Source organism: Sebastes fasciatus, chromosome 7 (assembly GCF_043250625.1).
Source record: "Sebastes fasciatus isolate fSebFas1 chromosome 7, fSebFas1.pri, whole genome shotgun sequence".
NCBI lineage: Eukaryota > Metazoa > Chordata > Actinopteri > Perciformes > Sebastidae > Sebastes > Sebastes fasciatus.
The window spans coordinates 30,998,656-31,014,827 of NC_133801.1; the positions used below are offsets into that span (position 1 = coordinate 30,998,656).

A 16,172-nucleotide genomic window follows, 5' to 3' on the forward strand; every position below is an offset into this window, starting at 1 on the left:
GTTCTTTGCTGTTTTTCCAATTCTGGCAGTTGGGTTGGAACCTCATGGATAAAGATGGCTGGTTCGTTGACTCTATGCACTTTGACATTTAGAGCTAGACATACTCCATCACAGAGATACTCTCTGTGTGCTACCCTCACCTAGTTCAGCCCGTGAGCCAACATGGTGTCCCGGGGTGTGGTCATTGCCGTGCACTAGCAACTTCATGGAGCCACAGGTGAGAGTTGGGCAAGTAGTGAGGACCAGTGCCAGTAGTCCATCCTGGAGGATGTGGCTGACTTCTGAAACAAAGGTACTACCCCTACCACTAAGCCCCTACACCTATGGCAACAGCAGCTATTGATATCTACAACAGTAGACCTACAAGCCAATTGAGCCATGCAAACACCACAAAGCAAAGACTCACCGGACAGACAAAAGTAAAAAAAAAAAACGTATCGGAGGATGTTAAAGCTGTAAAATTAGATAGCATACCAGAAAACATATAATTCTACATCACAATCATTCAAGTTGACCAAGTACATGCATTTCTTTAAGAAAAACATTCTCTGCGAGTAAATTTGACAGCCATCTTAAAAATGTCCGCCATATTGCAGTTCAAAATTATTAAAACTATCAAAATAAGATCCAGCATGCTAGAAAACACATAATTTGACACCAAGATCACTCAAATTGACCAAGTAGATGAATTTCTATGAGAGAAACCATTAACGGCAGGTCAATTTGGCGGCCATCTTGAAAAATGGCCGCCGTCTTGGATTTTCAAGTGGCCGATCGTTTATATTTGCTAAGTGACCCCTCGGGAATCATCATGCCAAATTTGGTGCTTGTATCACTATTTGCACGATTTGACTGAAAAATGGATGTTAGCCGCTCCACTATTAGTCTGCAAGAACCAGCAGAACAGTCTTCATGTACTCCCATCATCTAAATATAACATGTTCTTTCACAAAGGCTTTATGTAATTACACTGTTTAAACAGATGATATTTATATATTATATATATTTGATGTCATGCATGTAGCAGAGTACAGGTAGTAAATAGTGACTTGTAAGCAACACAACACATTTCTGTTTCACAGTCAAACTTTATTTGAGTAGACAGATGACAATATTAATTATTCACAGCATTTGTAATCATCTCACCTGTTAGTTAGTTATGTTAACATGGTACAGGAGAAAGTCTTCAGCTCTGGTAAACTATGGTAAGCTAAGCTCCGGTGGTCTGTAGTCATGGTAACACAGAGACAGCTACTACTGTAAATAATATACCATTACTCTGATCTTCCATACATTTATCTTTTAGCAGAAATAATGAACTGACTGCTGTTTCACATCTTCTATTTTCCACCCTGATGGTCGCTGTGTTTACACACCGTGTCATAGCGGTAGCATGTAGCTAACCCGTTAGCATGTAGCTACATGCTAACGGGTTAGCTACATGCTACCGGGTTAGCTCTGTATCTCCATGTAAACAGAGCTATCTGCTTTCAGCTGTCTGCTCTCCTCTGGGATGATTCTGTCGGTCATTTCTCACAGATGGATCTGTAAAGACAGACGTAAAACAGAGTGTATGTTTACGGTTTACAGAGTTGATGCATGAGGTAAACACTGAGCTAACTAACAGAGATATAAATAGTATTATTTACCTGAGAGAAACCGTCAGGAAAACCTGGAATCTGGACCGCAGATGTTCATCATGTGTCGCCGATTTCTGATCAGATTCCTCCGGTAACGTGCGCTGGGTGAAGTTTCTGGTTTATAAACTTTAAAGTGGTTTATAAGCTCTATTCTAGCTCCTCTCTCTCCCTGCTCTCAGGCCGCGAGGGGGGCGGGGAGGGTGACGCTGTGTTGTTGAGGACGTTTGATTGACAGAAAACGCTGACCAATCAGAGCAGAGTGGGAGGAGACAGAGGCTACAGACACAGAAATCAGCACTTTTGGAAATGGGCTGAAACAGAGGTTATAGAGACATGCTGGAATGCATGATCTGATTGTTTTTTTGAAAAAAAAACTTCAGAGACATGGTTTGGAGGTGTCTGAGACCTATAATAACTAGTTTAAATGGAGTATAATATGTGACCTTTAAAGGGACTGTTTGTAACTTTCAGAAATGCTTGTTAACAGCGACACCTGTGGCCGTTAAGTCAACGAAAGTCAGCATCGGGCTCACGCTTGTGCTCGCTCTAAATAGATATGAACGAGCATTGCTCAAAACAGTGAGGCGACACACGTCAGCTAAAACCACAATAACACTCTATATTTCACCTGCTTAGCAGTAATGTTAGCTGACCAGACGAAGGTCTCTCCATGAATCAATGCTGATCCTAGTGTTGGCTTTTCCTGATTCAGAGGCTGAAGCAGCGGGTCTGAATCAGGAAAAGAAACGTTATCGTCTCCGAGCGGGTGTCGGAGGGAGTCACCGGCACCCGGTCAGAGACGATAACGTTTGTCGTTGCGGTGCCCCGTCAATTCACAAGACACAGGAAACCTCTGTTGGTCTGGACGAGCTGCAGCAGTTATTTCTGCACAAACGTCCACTGTTCATTCACTAGATATTTTCAGAGCTAAACTAACTGTTCTGCAGTGTGTAGTGTGCACGCATGAACGTGAGGTGGAGCGAGAACGCGTGTGTGAGTGAAGCCAAGCAGGCAGAGGATCAGAGGAGCGGTCTGAACAGCGTAGCCACACGCGAGCGCGCATATGCGAGCGCGCATATGCGAGCGCGCATATGCGAGCGCGCATGGGAAACCGACCCGGTAGATTTATACGTGTAAGAAGTTACAAACAGTCCCTTTAAAGCAGCAATGGGTAGAAATGGAGCAAACATGATTAAAAAAAAAGTAATTTTTGACAGGTAAACTGAAAAAAGTCATGTGCCTCTGTGTCCTCCGGTGTCTTCCGGTGCTCCTGATGGCATCTGCAAGATTTCATAGACCAGAGGAAAACAACCAGTCAGAGCCGAGGTGGAGTCTGCCGTCCAGCTGCCGTCTATGAGCAGCTGTCAATCACTCGCGAAGTTGCTGATCAAATATGAATCAATATTCTGTTACTGTAATGCCTATTTCTCTCCTCAAATGTTTTCAGAAACATCTTGTAGTGTACTGTTTAGGTGTAAAGTGAGAAAGTTTGTGACCCGGCAGCCATGTTGAGTTCTATTGAGGAAATACCAAGCCCCGCCCACCAGCCAGAGCACAGCCAATGGGAATGCTCTCTCTGAAATGACCAAAGTCTCCCAATGATCTCCCAATTTTTGCCCAATGATGCCAAAGATATTCTACCTACTGAAGCTTTAATTTCATCTTTGGGATGTGGTCACGCCAACAGTTGGGATTCATCTTCCTTCAGTCACAAAAAACTACTAATTCTTATTTATGACTGTCTACTTTATAATATATATACTCTTATAATTTACTTTATATATCATGGCGTTTATTTACTGATCATGTCCATAAGTGTCCGTCACTTCTAATAAGTTTTAATCTCTTGGTTGAGACAAAACAGCACATAATGTCCTTTGATACACACAATATAACCTCATACCAAACAAAATAGAGCACAAAGCAAAAAAAAATCCTGTTTGCTTCTCCCCTAATCAGCTGCACCTGTAGTAACTGGCATGTGGCCTAGAGTAAATTAGCTACCTGAGGCCAGCCTCTGCCTACACCATACACCTTACAAAATAAAATACATGGCTCCTACAGTATGTTTGGTACAACCCTAAAATGGCAACATATTGTCTGATGAAAAATAACTCCTGTAGAACCTCATGTACAGTAAAGCAGAATTTAGCCAACAGCTGAGTTACATTACCATTAGCTATAGAAACCAGCAAGTTTATTGGTCTACTTGAAGAGAAAAGATTGAAGTGATTTAGGTGAAGATGCAGTCCATTTAATGTTTTATTGCTCATTATATGTTGATTTAAACCTGCAGTAGGCAGTATATTTTTGGCATCATTGGGCAAAAATTCCATAATAACCTTTCAGCATATTGTAATTCAAGTGTTCTGAGAGAAAACTAGACTTCTGCTCCTCCTCATGGCTCTGTTTTCAGGCTTTAAAAAATCTAGGCCGTGACGGGAGACTTTGACCAATCAAAGGTCATTCCAGAGAGAGAGCGTTCCTATTGAGCGATCCTATTGGCTGTGCTCCGGCTGGTGGGCGGTGCTTGGTATTTCCTCAATAGACCTCAACATGGCTGCCGGGTCACAAACCCCCTCACTTTACAGCTAAACAGTACACTACAAGATGTTTCTGAAAACATTCGAGGAGAGAAATATGCATTAACGTAACAGAATACTGATTCGTATTTGATCAGCGCTGCCTAGTTTGACTGTTTGGTCGGAGTTTGTGAGTGACTGACAGCTGGCTCTTGTAGACGGCAGCTGGACGGAAGACTCCAGATCAGCTCTGATTGGTTGTTTTCCTCCGGTCTATGAAATCTTGCAGATGCCATTAGGAGCACCGGAGGACACAGAGGCACATGACTTTTTTCAGATTACCTGTCTCATGCACTACTGTCAGGATATAGTTTTTATAAAAATAACTTTTTTTAATCATATTTGCTCCATTTCTACCCAATGCTGCTTTAAGTGTTAGGCATCTATTCTAGTCTCATCAAAGTGTCCAGAGAAAAGTTCTTTCTGTGGCCTGTGTGCGCGCCTCCCCAGTGAGTCCAGGCTGGCATCATCTTTGCTCCAGTTCTACCCACTGCTAATTTAAGGGTTATTCTCTTTAGTAAATTATCCTTAATTTCTGTAGAGTTCTTCTGGATGAATGATTTTAAGAAATGTGAGTCTTTTAGAAAGGCAACTTTTTGTTTGGCTGATTTCATTAGTTGAGCCTGGGACGAAAGACAAAGTTTCTTTGTTTACAATGTATGAAAGTGTGTTCATGTCTGACAAATGTCTCACCACTGTAACAGCTTTCTGGTGTTCTATAAGTCCATGTGGGCTGGGCACTATGTGCATGACACAATAACTAACTATGGTTGAAACTTTTAACTGCATACAGTATACAGTACTGTGCAGTTTACTTAATCGTGGCGCCACCTTCTGGATTTAGGCTCCTCAACCAGGGATTACACTCCCTGTTCAAGGCTATTTGGAAAAACAAATCAAAAAACAACAGCACTGTGGCAGCCTAGCACAAGATAGGATACATTGCACATATTCTTTATACCTTTATACTATGAACTTTTGCACACTCTCAAAGCATTTAGAGCTCTTTCATTTTAAAAACAGATGTATTATTTTTTTATATATATGCTGTAATTAGAGCTGTCAAAGTTGACGCGATAATAACGTGTTAAAGCAAATTTGTTTCAACGCCCCTAATTTCTTTAACACATTAATACAACTCGTGATTTTTAGGTTGTAGCAGCCTCAGTTTTAAAGCTAGAGTGAAGATACTGGCATCATATGAAACTAGAAAAGAAGCTTAAATAATGCTCCAAACTTACGCTAAATTTTGGCGAGGAAAAACTGTCATGGCCATTTTCAAAGGGGCCCCTTGACCTCTGACCTCCAGATATGGGAATGTAAATGGGTTCTATGGGTACCCACCAGTCTCTCCTTTACAGACATGCCCACATTATGATAATCACATGCAGTTTGGGGCAAGTCATAGTCAAGTCAGACACACTGACACACTGACAGCTGCTGTTGCCTGTTGGGCTGCAGTTTGCCATGTTATGATTTGAACATATATTTTTATGCTAGATGCAGTACCTGTGAGGGTTTCTGAACAATATCTGTCATTGTTTTGTGTTAATTGATTTCCAATAATAAATATATAAATACATTTGCACACTACCATGTTGATAAGAGTATTAAATAATCTCCTTTTAAGGTACATTTTGAACAGATACAAAAAATAGTGATCAATCACAATTAACTATGGACAATCATGCAATTAAACGCAATTAGGTGTTTTAATCGAATGATAGCCCTAGTTGTAATATTCTATTGTACATTTTCTATTCTATATTTAGTATTTAAGTACTTGCTTTTTATGATAATTTTCTCTTACTATGTTTATTGTTATGCACCAAGACACCAAGGCAAATTCATGTGAAAAACTACTTGGCAATAAGCCAGATTCTGACAAACACACACTTACTTCCAGATAAATGCAATAATCCATTATCTTTTTTCCAACTCAGACATTAAGCTGTTTTTGGGACTAATACACTATGCAAAAGCTCATCATTGTAGTAAGACATGTTTGATTGTGTACATGTTTGCCTTTTCTGCTGGTCAAACATTTCCCTATATTGTTTATTGAGGCATCTTCACTCCAGACAACGCATCAGAAATTGAGTAAAATGGAGTTGACACCATTAGTCCTCATTTCTAGTTTAGAATAGCTGTTTCCCACTATACTGTTGAAGTATAATTTGACAGCAGAAATGAGAACAAAGAGCTGTTGTGTTATCTTGCACTTATTCACTTGTGCAGCCACCAGCTTTACTTTTTAAATGGAAAACCTCAAACCCAGTGTTTGAATTATTGATGTGTGTACTTGATAGACATGTTGGCTCTTTGATAAGTGACTGGTAGCCTTGTGAGATGTGGAGATAACTGAAATAAAAGGAAGAAAAAACAAACTTCTTAAAAAAAACGACCTTTATTGAAGACATTCTTGAATGTCAGCTGGATTTGATATTAGAGTGGTATTCAAAGAACAATAAAAAGACATTGGGACATCACATAAAAAAATATTTTTCAAAATAAAGAAAAATACACTACCAACTCAGAAATTTCATTTTTGAGTCGTAACACCTAAAGACTAGTTACTTTCATACTGATTTTTTCCCCCCCGCCTAACTTGTTACATAATATGGCAGGGGATAAAGAACTACCACTAGAAAATCTCAAACTTAAGATATGTAGTGTTAACTTTACAAAAAAAGGAGAATAACACTGTACATCTTAAAAACATTAAATATACACATGTTCTTGTTCAATCTGACTTATGTTTCAAGATGGTGAATCGAGTATATCAGGGTTATATGGCATAAACAAAACTTCAGGTCCCATCCGTAAGCAATTTACTCATCGTCGTCGTCGTCGTCGTCATCATCCTCCTCCTCTTCTTCGTCTTCCTCGTCCTCCTCTACTACTGCTGGAGCAGCGGCTGCTACTTCCACTGTGCCCTTCGTGCGGTAAGCAACGATGTCCTGTGGAGAGCCCAACAAATGTGATTTTAGCACTACAGTGAAACCTTCTGTTTTACATGATTCAAAGTAAAAGAAATCTAAAAAAAAAAACAGCAAAATGTGATTTTTAAATTTCACAAAAACAAGTCCTCTAGTGTATTTACCTTGTCATACTTCTCCTTCAACTTGGCAGCCTTCCTCTCATACGGCTGCTTGTTCTCTGCAGATGAGCTGTTCCACATCTCTCCCAACTTCTTTGCAGTGTCCCCAATGGTGAGTCCAGGGTAATCACTTTTCACCTTGGGGCGAAAGTCTGCACAGAACAGGAAGAATGCAGACCTGTGGGGGGTGGGGGGAGAGATGTGTCAGATAAGTTAAGATATGATAATCCACTTGTCACTTACTGTTGGGGAAAAAAATAAACTTGTGTGGAGCAAGTTGATTTTGGTACATACGGTGGTCTCTTGGGGGCATTGGGGTCCTTGAATCGCTTCCTCTTCTGGCCCTTGGGGGGATCGTAATTCTCCATGTCCCTCTCGTAACGCACCTTGTCTTGTTTGGCCATATCTTCAAACTTGCCTTTCTCTTTCTGTGACATCGTCTGTGGGAAAACAAAGAAAATATTGGATTTAGAGGAGAGAAAGAAAAAAAAACGAAAAAAAAAAAAAAAAGGTTATTCAGATATTGAGAGTAATTTATGTTACCTTCCACCGCTCAGAGCATTTCTTGGAGAACTCTGCAAAGTTGACAGAGGCTTCGGGGTGTTTCTTCTTGTGTTCCTCACGGCATGTTTGCACAAAGTAGGCGTATGAGGACATTTTACCCTTGGGCTTTCGAGGGTCCTTGGCCATCTTGGACCGCTAAAAAGAGAGAAAAATAATAATACATGTTTTTGTGAGAAATGCATCCAATATAGTCCTGCAGCAGCAGCAGCTGCAAAATCTAAATATCTCCCCAGTCAGTTGTCTGCCTCTTGCTTTGTCAGCTCCATCTATTGTTTAAATGGTGTGGTGGGAGGAGGGGATGACTAATAATCCATTGTATGTATGTAGAGGCCAACATGATGCTTCCTTTAATATCTAACTACACATTAGTTTACTGGTAGCGCTGCTTTACATCCAGCATGCATTCACTGTGATTTAGTGCAGAGTTGGTGAAAAAGGCGCAGTGCGCTAAAAATATATGATCTAGTATCTCGCCTCCCATTAAAACCTCATTTAGATGAAGACATTAGCATTAGCCTCCACCGCCTCCTTTGATTGTTCGTTAGCTGCTAGCCGCTCTCGCTTTGTGTCCCGCTGCTGTTAGCTCTTTGAGCTAAGCTATCTGCTGTTAGCGTGACACACAGAGACAGAGAGAGAGAGCTCATTTCATGAAGACGATTATTAAAATGGCTGATTTGATTGCGAACAATGGCTCGCGGGCTGCGACGACACACCAGCCCGCCTCGGCACCAGGCCTCGCGTCTAACCTCATTGTTCTGTCGGGATAATAATGCCATTTATTGGCTTTAAAGTCTGTATTAGAAAGTGTCGGTGGTGATTACAGAGGAGAGATGCTCCGCCTGCCTCAGCACCAGCAGCTATTAACCTACCTTCACCTTCCAGCTAACGGAGCTCCCGTTAGAGCAACATGGCCACCATTAACGGGGCTAGCACAGCAGGCTAAGGAGCTAGCTCCTCACACATTACAACGGACCTGATAATAACAAGAGCAGTAGTAATGGACTTGCTCAATGGGAGGTTATGCATTGCACATTGTTATTTATGGCCGAAGCTAAAGTCAGTGTTTGGTAACTACGCAGCTACGTTCTGAGCAGGATAGTTAGCATCGCATCCAGCTCAGTCATGCAACTCCAGATGAAGGTTACACCGCTGCTGGAGCTCTGCAGACCTCCTGCAGTCTCCTTCCTACCAGGTATGCCTCTCCACTAGCCTCTGTGTTAGTAAGTGAACATGTATGATGCTTACCCCAGCTGAATTGCTGTATGAAGCCAGCTCGACGTTGGTTGTACGTCTCTAACAATGGATCGGTGGGAGGAGAAGCACCGTCAGTGCGTGGTGCTGCTTGTTCGGCTGTGAGGAGGAGGATGCCTCTGCGTCTGTCCTGTGTCGAGCTCCGGCTGGCGGACATTGGCTGCCGTTAAACTCCTTGGAGGATCTTATTGGACAGTGGGTGTCTCAGTCCTGCTGCTCGGTGCTGTTGGTTGTCCACAAGCAGCGGCGATGGCGCTAAGTTTGAATGTGAAACAGCCAACGCCTTTATTCTAGTGAGGACAAAGATTCATGCGAGTAGAGTCACGCTGGGCTGCTGGACAAGAGGAGACTTGTGAGGTGGAACAGTTACCAGAGGGCCTGAGAGGACTAGGACTGCTACAATGTGCAATTACTACATTAAATATGCTTAAATACATGTAGATTAGGAGGCTATTATCAATACACTTTTGGGAGTTATCATAGAAAGTAAATTATCATGGGATAAACACATACAACGAGTGGTAACTAAAATGGGAAACAGTTTGTCTGTAATTAAGAGATGTGCAAAATATCTGACACAACAAACAATTAAACAAGTAATTCAAGTTTTGGTTTTGATCTCATCTGGATTATTGCTCAGCAGTTTGGTCCAATACTTCATCAGATAATATAAGAAAACTGCAACACTAAAAGAGCATTACTTAAGAAGAAACTTTAGTAATTAATAAGTATTCTTGGGTGTGTAAGGGTATTATGGGCATTCCATGTTAAATGATGATATTTATCTGTTTGATCATGATAGTCAGTCGCAGCCGCTCTATTTTCTTTGTGTTTTGTTATTTGAACTGTCAGTTTTTATTATTTTATTTACAGTAGACGTGCATTACAATGTGTCATGTTAGTGTGTGATGAGTAGTGTGAATGAGTATTTTTGTATTGTCACCATGTAAACTATATGGACCCCAGGAAGAATAGCTGCTGCTATGCAAAAGCTAATGGGGATCTTAATAAACAAACAAACTACCTGAACAAATTACATAACACTAATTTAGAGTGATCTATTATTATAGGCCCATATATGGCAGGGTATTATATTACTGGATTATCAACATGTAAGCAGCCTTTTAATGCTGGAGCTGGTTAAAGTGGAGCTCATTTTATTTTATTTTAGGTTTTATTTATTTCGAGAGATTAAAATCTGATTCATGGATTAAGATTATTTGCTAGCTGTCTATGAGTAGGGGGTGCATTTTTTAAAATAAGACATGGAATGATCTGGAGGATTTCCTTCTCTGAATTGTATCTTGTATCTGTATAAATTGGAAGATATTAATATCGTAAATTGCAAAAAGATGAGTTTCCTGAAATAAAGCAGCGGATGGAGTGCAAGAATTTGAACTAGGCCTATAGGCTATATACGATCTGTCATCATTTAACAGTGGTTCCCAACCTTTTTCCTCTTAGGGGACCCCTTTTCTATCATTTAGTTAACTGACGACCCCTGACTAAGTGACATATTTTATGGATATTTCATATTCAATACATAACAATAACAGTACAGAACAACTGTACAATAAACCCAAATAGTGAACGCAATAACTACAGGAAGTTTGTGTAAAACAAACAATTTGGATGCATTTTGAGCAGATTATTTCCTGTGAATATTATATCAGAAATTAGTTTTCATGTTGTTTTTAGGGACTTTTAATACAAATCTCCGTATTGTGTATTTAAGAGTAATTTTTAACAATCATACATACTTAATAGGCCTCTTTTTTTGACAAATTCAGTGTTTTCTCCTCCCTTACACTTGGCCATTGTTCTATTAGCTCCTTGGTTGTTTTAACTGCGTACTTTTCTAATGCAGGACGAGGCTGTTTATAGAGAAGGAAGTGCTCTGTGAATATAGCTTGTGTTCAGGTCTTCACCGTGCCCTTATCCTGTGATATTTTGAAGTTTATATTTTAAATAATAAATTTAATAAAATAAAAACAACAATTTCATTTATTTTTCCTCACAGAATTGAACGAAATAGTAAGATATAGGCCAACTGTATATTTTTAAAAAACGTTGTCTTACATCCCTTAAAATCAAGAAGGCCTGGTGAACCCCCAGTGAAGCTTTGGCGACCCCTAGTGGGGGTCAGGACCTCCAGGTTGGGATACAGTGGCCTATAAGGTAATTATATATTTTCTATATAAAATGTAATCCGCAGAGTAACCAGTAACTGTAGCTGTCAGTAAATGTACAGTATTTCTCTTGGAAATGTTGAGGGTTGAAGATTACAGCATTGAATGAAATTACTTGATTAATAGTTACTTTCCGCCACTGTCAGTAACAGACATAAATAAGGCCTATCTGGCCATGTTGCATTTTTAATGCAACATCTCCCCTGCTGAGCAGCTCACAGTGGCCATTCAGATGTTGTAGGTCTCCATAACCACAGCACCTAGAAACACCTTGCTGGGATCAGCTGTCTGCACAGATACAAACATTACCTGAGAACCAAACTTGTACACACAGGTTCGAATTTAGGATCCACTGTTGTCAATTACGCTTTTCAGCAAGCCATCCATGAAGTGAACTGTCGCCTGGAAATGGGAAGGTTTTCATTACACCGAAAACAACTATAGCACGGGATACCATAACAGTGGTCACCAATGGCAACCAAAGGTAATGTTAAACAAAGGATGTGTAGCCTAAAGATTGAAAGTTGAATGTATTTGTTTTGAGTTGTAAAAACATGTTATATTTGATTTAGCAGGCATCTTATTATTTGTATTATATGAGGTGTTATTTTTGACTGTTGCAGAGTCAAGTTCTATTATTATTACTCCTGTAGTTACACTTTAATGCAGCATTGTAGCCTAATTATTATTGTAGAAGTGTCACATATAATTTCCCTTTCATGCTCCCTCCTTGGGGTCATTTTGGTTCACACCTGCTGTTGTGAGTGTAAACAAGGGCATTATTTTCACTGGGATGTGTTTCCAAAATCTTATCTTTGTGCCCCTCACTTTTGTAGTTTCAGGTCAACTTTCTTACTAAAGTCTCTCTGAACATTGTTCTCTTACTGGAAATAAACTATAACTGAACATCAGTCAAAAATAAGATAGTCAAGCACAGTTCTGTTTGTAGTAAACATGCAAATATAACAATTATCTATCAGAAACTTTCAGGTATCCATTAAAGGTACAGTGTGTCGGAATGGCCGGCATCTAGTGGTGTGAATTGAGTACCCCTCCGCTCGTTCCTCCCTTTATAAGACTGCGGTAACGTGAGACGCCGAGTGAAAAACTGTGTTAACGCCGTTCGCCTCGCTCAGAGGCAATCCTTACCATGATAACACTACTTTAGGAGCAACGGAAGTCAGACACGGCGGCTGTCGTTTAACGCGGTTTTGCACTCTGTGGCTCACGTTACCGTGAGAGCCAGTGTTTGGTTTGTCCGTTCTGGGCTACTGTAGAAACATGGTGGACTCAAAGAGGATCCGCTTCTTATGTAGATATGAAGGACTCATTCTAAGCTAAGAAAAACACAAGGATTCGTAGTTTTAGGTGATTATAGACTAATGAAAACAGTTATGAATATTATATTCCATTTCTGCTAATAAAGGCCCCGAAATGCTTCTTACTGCTCCTTTAAGGAAATCTAGAAATGATTTGGGTCACAATACAGAGGTTTTGCATTTTTAGCTTTTGCATAATTTTATATTTGCTCAATTAATTTAAATGTTGTTTTTTTTGCTTCATTTTTGCATCCTGCTCATTGCCTGTAGCCTGGTGTGACTGTTGTACTCTACATATCAATAATTCAGGGTTGCAATCTAATAGTATTTTTGTTTATAGAGGGCAAACAGTGGTGGGATCCGTATGAAACATCTAATAGAAGACAATTCGTCTACCGGCCAAACTCAGCTGCAGAGATTCTGCTGTAAGTTCTATTTACGGTCTTCTGGTAAAGTTCTGAATACCGAATTTGTGTGTTTGTTTCTGTGTGTTTGTGTGTAATTGTATGTCTATGTTGATGCATATGCAGGTGCCCAACGTCAACTTCATTTATAGACTCTCATTCACAGTCAGGACCTTTTGGTTCAACTGTGTACAACAAGGATTTTTGCTGGAAGCCGGCCTGTAAACCTGAACGCATTCGCACGGGAACCGCCTCGGGACAGAGGAGAAACAACCCGCATCCCAGCCAGGTTGGTATTTAGGCTGTGTTAGCTTCAATTTTACATTTATAGTTGAATGCCATGCTTGACCTCTCGCATTGTATCGTAACCTTTAAATCAAGTTATTTTTCCCAAGTCTTTCATGATGTGGAGGCTGCCCAGGGACGCCGCACGAAGCTCGGAGTATGTCGGCTTCCAGTGTCCCCCGTCTGAGGGGGAGATCCGTAAGGCCTTGACAGCACAGTACAGCTCCGTCTACAGATGTGACTACATGGGTACGCCTCAAGGTAGGACAAGTCTGTTGGTTCAGTCTTGTGTATATGAATGCACGTCAGAACAGCTGAACTGCTGACATTCAGGCACTCAGGCGTGTCCAAATCAAACAATCAGAATATTTCTCCCTACAGCTTATTTTCCTTTTGTTGTGGAACTTATTTGACAGGACATGATCATAATAATAATGCAGAAAGAAGACTTGCACCTCTGCACAGGAGGCTTGAAATGCCGCTTTCTACTGATACAGAGATGACGGACAATTATCGCAAGCCAAACCAAAAGCCTGAACTGCTGGGCAACTACTCTCACTACAGCTGCACAGATCCTAACGTGGCCTGTCGTGGTATAGGTACCGTATGCTACAAAAAAAACAATGTGAACACAGTAGAGAGTGCTTGCAATTCACCGAGCCTAATGCTTCCTTTCAATTGATTATCCTCTGTGTGTTGCAGTTCCAACTGTTGTGCAAAGGCACACTCAGCAGAAAAGATCCGATTTGACAAACTACGACAGGTTTTGTGGAAAGAGAGTCACTGATGTCGCACGTGTGATAAAGTCCCTGCTGCCCCAGGAGCTGCAGCAGTTACACAGATTTTTACCCGAGGAGGGTGAGCATCAACTTCTGCCTTTGAATGTTTTAGCATTTTAAGGCCCAGACACACCAAACCAACCCAGAGAACTAGCGGCAATAAAGGCCGACTGTTGCGTCGCCTCACGTCGCCTTTGTCCCGGCCAACAAGTTGCATTTGAACACACCGCAAAGACTACAGCCGACGGCCAGTTAGCTCATACGTTTTGTGCCTGCGTGAGAGGAAATAACTCTCCACACCAGCAGGTGACGGTAGTCTGTATTTGTCATTCAAAAAGGCAAACCTGAAGACAGAGAACTGCGGATATACAAGCTGTTAGCAGCGCCAGTATGAGTTTTAAAGTGGGGAGAGGGGGGCAGCTTTGGATGATGTAATTCAGTGTTTCCCACAGGATTTTGAGAGGCTGTGGTGTAGTGCTCCCAGAAGAAATCTTTGAACATATTAAAGTTAAAAAACATCAATCTGGAGCACTTTGAGAGCAAAATTACGAGGCTAGATCTATGACTATAAACAATTTAATCATACATGTTATATGGTTATGAATGCTGATGGCAAAAAATCACACAGCATGAGAATGGTAAACAAGACGGGGTGCCGACATCGACGCATCCCCCTGCCTCGCTCTGAGGACAGTCCGTCCCAGTTGACAGTCACGCCGGGACTCCCGTTCCTCCCCACAGGGAGAGAGGGCGCGCTGGGCAGCGAGAACTCGACGGCGCCGGGCAGCAGTGAGGTCTGGGCGAGGGGTGCTGTAAAACTCACGGTCGGGCCTTTCCAAGCAGAATATTGTCGAGAAAAAAAAAAAAATAGCCTTGAAGCGTAAATAAAGGCTTCAGTTCAGGTTGCGGTTACGTGAGACACAGCTGAGACGGAGCCGTGCAGACAGCTGCTGCGCCGATTAAAATGAGAGACTATCTGCAGAGTAAAAAACACTTCTGACTCCCTCCAGTCTTGACATGCTCGGGGTGGATGGGAATGATTGAAACTTATTTTTTTTACCGTGTTGCAATATAGGGGCATTTGCGGGGATACAGTGATTGGCGACCTTAAAAAGAAGGTGGGACAGGGCAGTAAAGTTGGGGGTCAAATGGCCCCATGGCCCCCTTACTTCCGGCGCCCATGCAAACCGTCGTTATGATATATACATGAAACAAAGCAGCGTTTGCCGACCATTTTCACACCACTCTCACTCACCACTTAGCTTCATTCCAGACGGCCATGTTGTTGTGAAAATATCCGTGCATTGGAACGATCAGATGAGATGAAGATGAAAAATGACAAGAGCCTTCTGTGTGTGTCCTCTTGACTTTACTCGTTGGTTTGCTTTCCTCACTTCCGTTTCTCTTCTCATGCACTGATTCGCTGAACAGCCAATCGGAGTGATTTATCTCACCGACGAGCTCTGCCGCTGAGTCAACATGCCGAATCGGTTGAAAAGCCTCCGACACAGGCTTTTCAGCGGGACACGCTGCAAAAGTGGGCCGACAGACGCTCACTGACGGCCCCAGACTGTGGTGTGTCGGGGCCTTTAAGGTTGCTAACAGATTTTTGATTTTCACAGACCGATAATTCCCGTTTGGTATCTTTTGGCTTTGCAGAAAAGGAGGCTATAAAAACAGTTTTGAGCAAAGATGCTTATCCAAACAACAGCGAGAACGTGAATAAACTCCCAGCAGTTGTGCTTCACCCCCGCTCGCCAGAGTGGATATCAAGCTGGCCGGGACCTCTCTGAACCTTATTGCTTATGTTCATTTGTCTTTGTATATTGTTTGTCATTTCTTTCCATAGTAGGGGGAAAAAACAGCAATAAATAATACAATATAATATAATATATTGTAAATTAAGTGTCTTTCAGGATTGATTTGCTGTGTCATTTTTTTGTGTGGAAGTCGTGTGTCGTGATAATTAAACATCTCTGCCTGATGAAGAGATATTTGTCTGCCTTCATGTTTCATTGCCCCCGTATTCTGCTATCTGACGTTATGCAGCCTGTTTGCA

The 16,172-nt window shown here is 41.4% G+C and overlaps 2 protein-coding genes across 2 annotated transcripts; one reads left to right on the forward strand and one right to left on the reverse strand.

Moving 5' to 3' along the window:
• Positions 1 to 6,819: 6,819 nt before the first annotated feature.
• On the reverse strand, positions 6,820 to 9,332 carry hmgb1b (high mobility group box 1b). Its single transcript, XM_074640284.1, has 5 exons — positions 9,132 to 9,332; positions 7,866 to 8,021; positions 7,617 to 7,762; positions 7,326 to 7,500; positions 6,820 to 7,182 (listed from the first exon to the last, which is right to left on the reverse strand). Exons 2-5 carry the CDS (start codon positions 8,010 to 8,012, stop codon positions 7,054 to 7,056), a joined length of 597 nt encoding a protein of 198 aa, XP_074496385.1. The 5' UTR covers positions 8,013 to 8,021; positions 9,132 to 9,332; the 3' UTR covers positions 6,820 to 7,053.
• tex26 (testis expressed 26) lies at positions 8,507 to 16,135 on the forward strand. The gene is made up of 9 exons (XM_074640283.1): positions 8,507 to 9,078; positions 11,233 to 11,315; positions 11,702 to 11,810; positions 12,986 to 13,070; positions 13,176 to 13,338; positions 13,445 to 13,595; positions 13,751 to 13,933; positions 14,037 to 14,192; positions 15,773 to 16,135. Exons 3-9 carry the CDS (start codon positions 11,798 to 11,800, stop codon positions 15,904 to 15,906), a joined length of 885 nt encoding a protein of 294 aa, XP_074496384.1. The 5' UTR covers positions 8,507 to 9,078; positions 11,233 to 11,315; positions 11,702 to 11,797; the 3' UTR covers positions 15,907 to 16,135.
• The last annotated feature ends 37 nt before the right edge of the window (positions 16,136 to 16,172 follow it).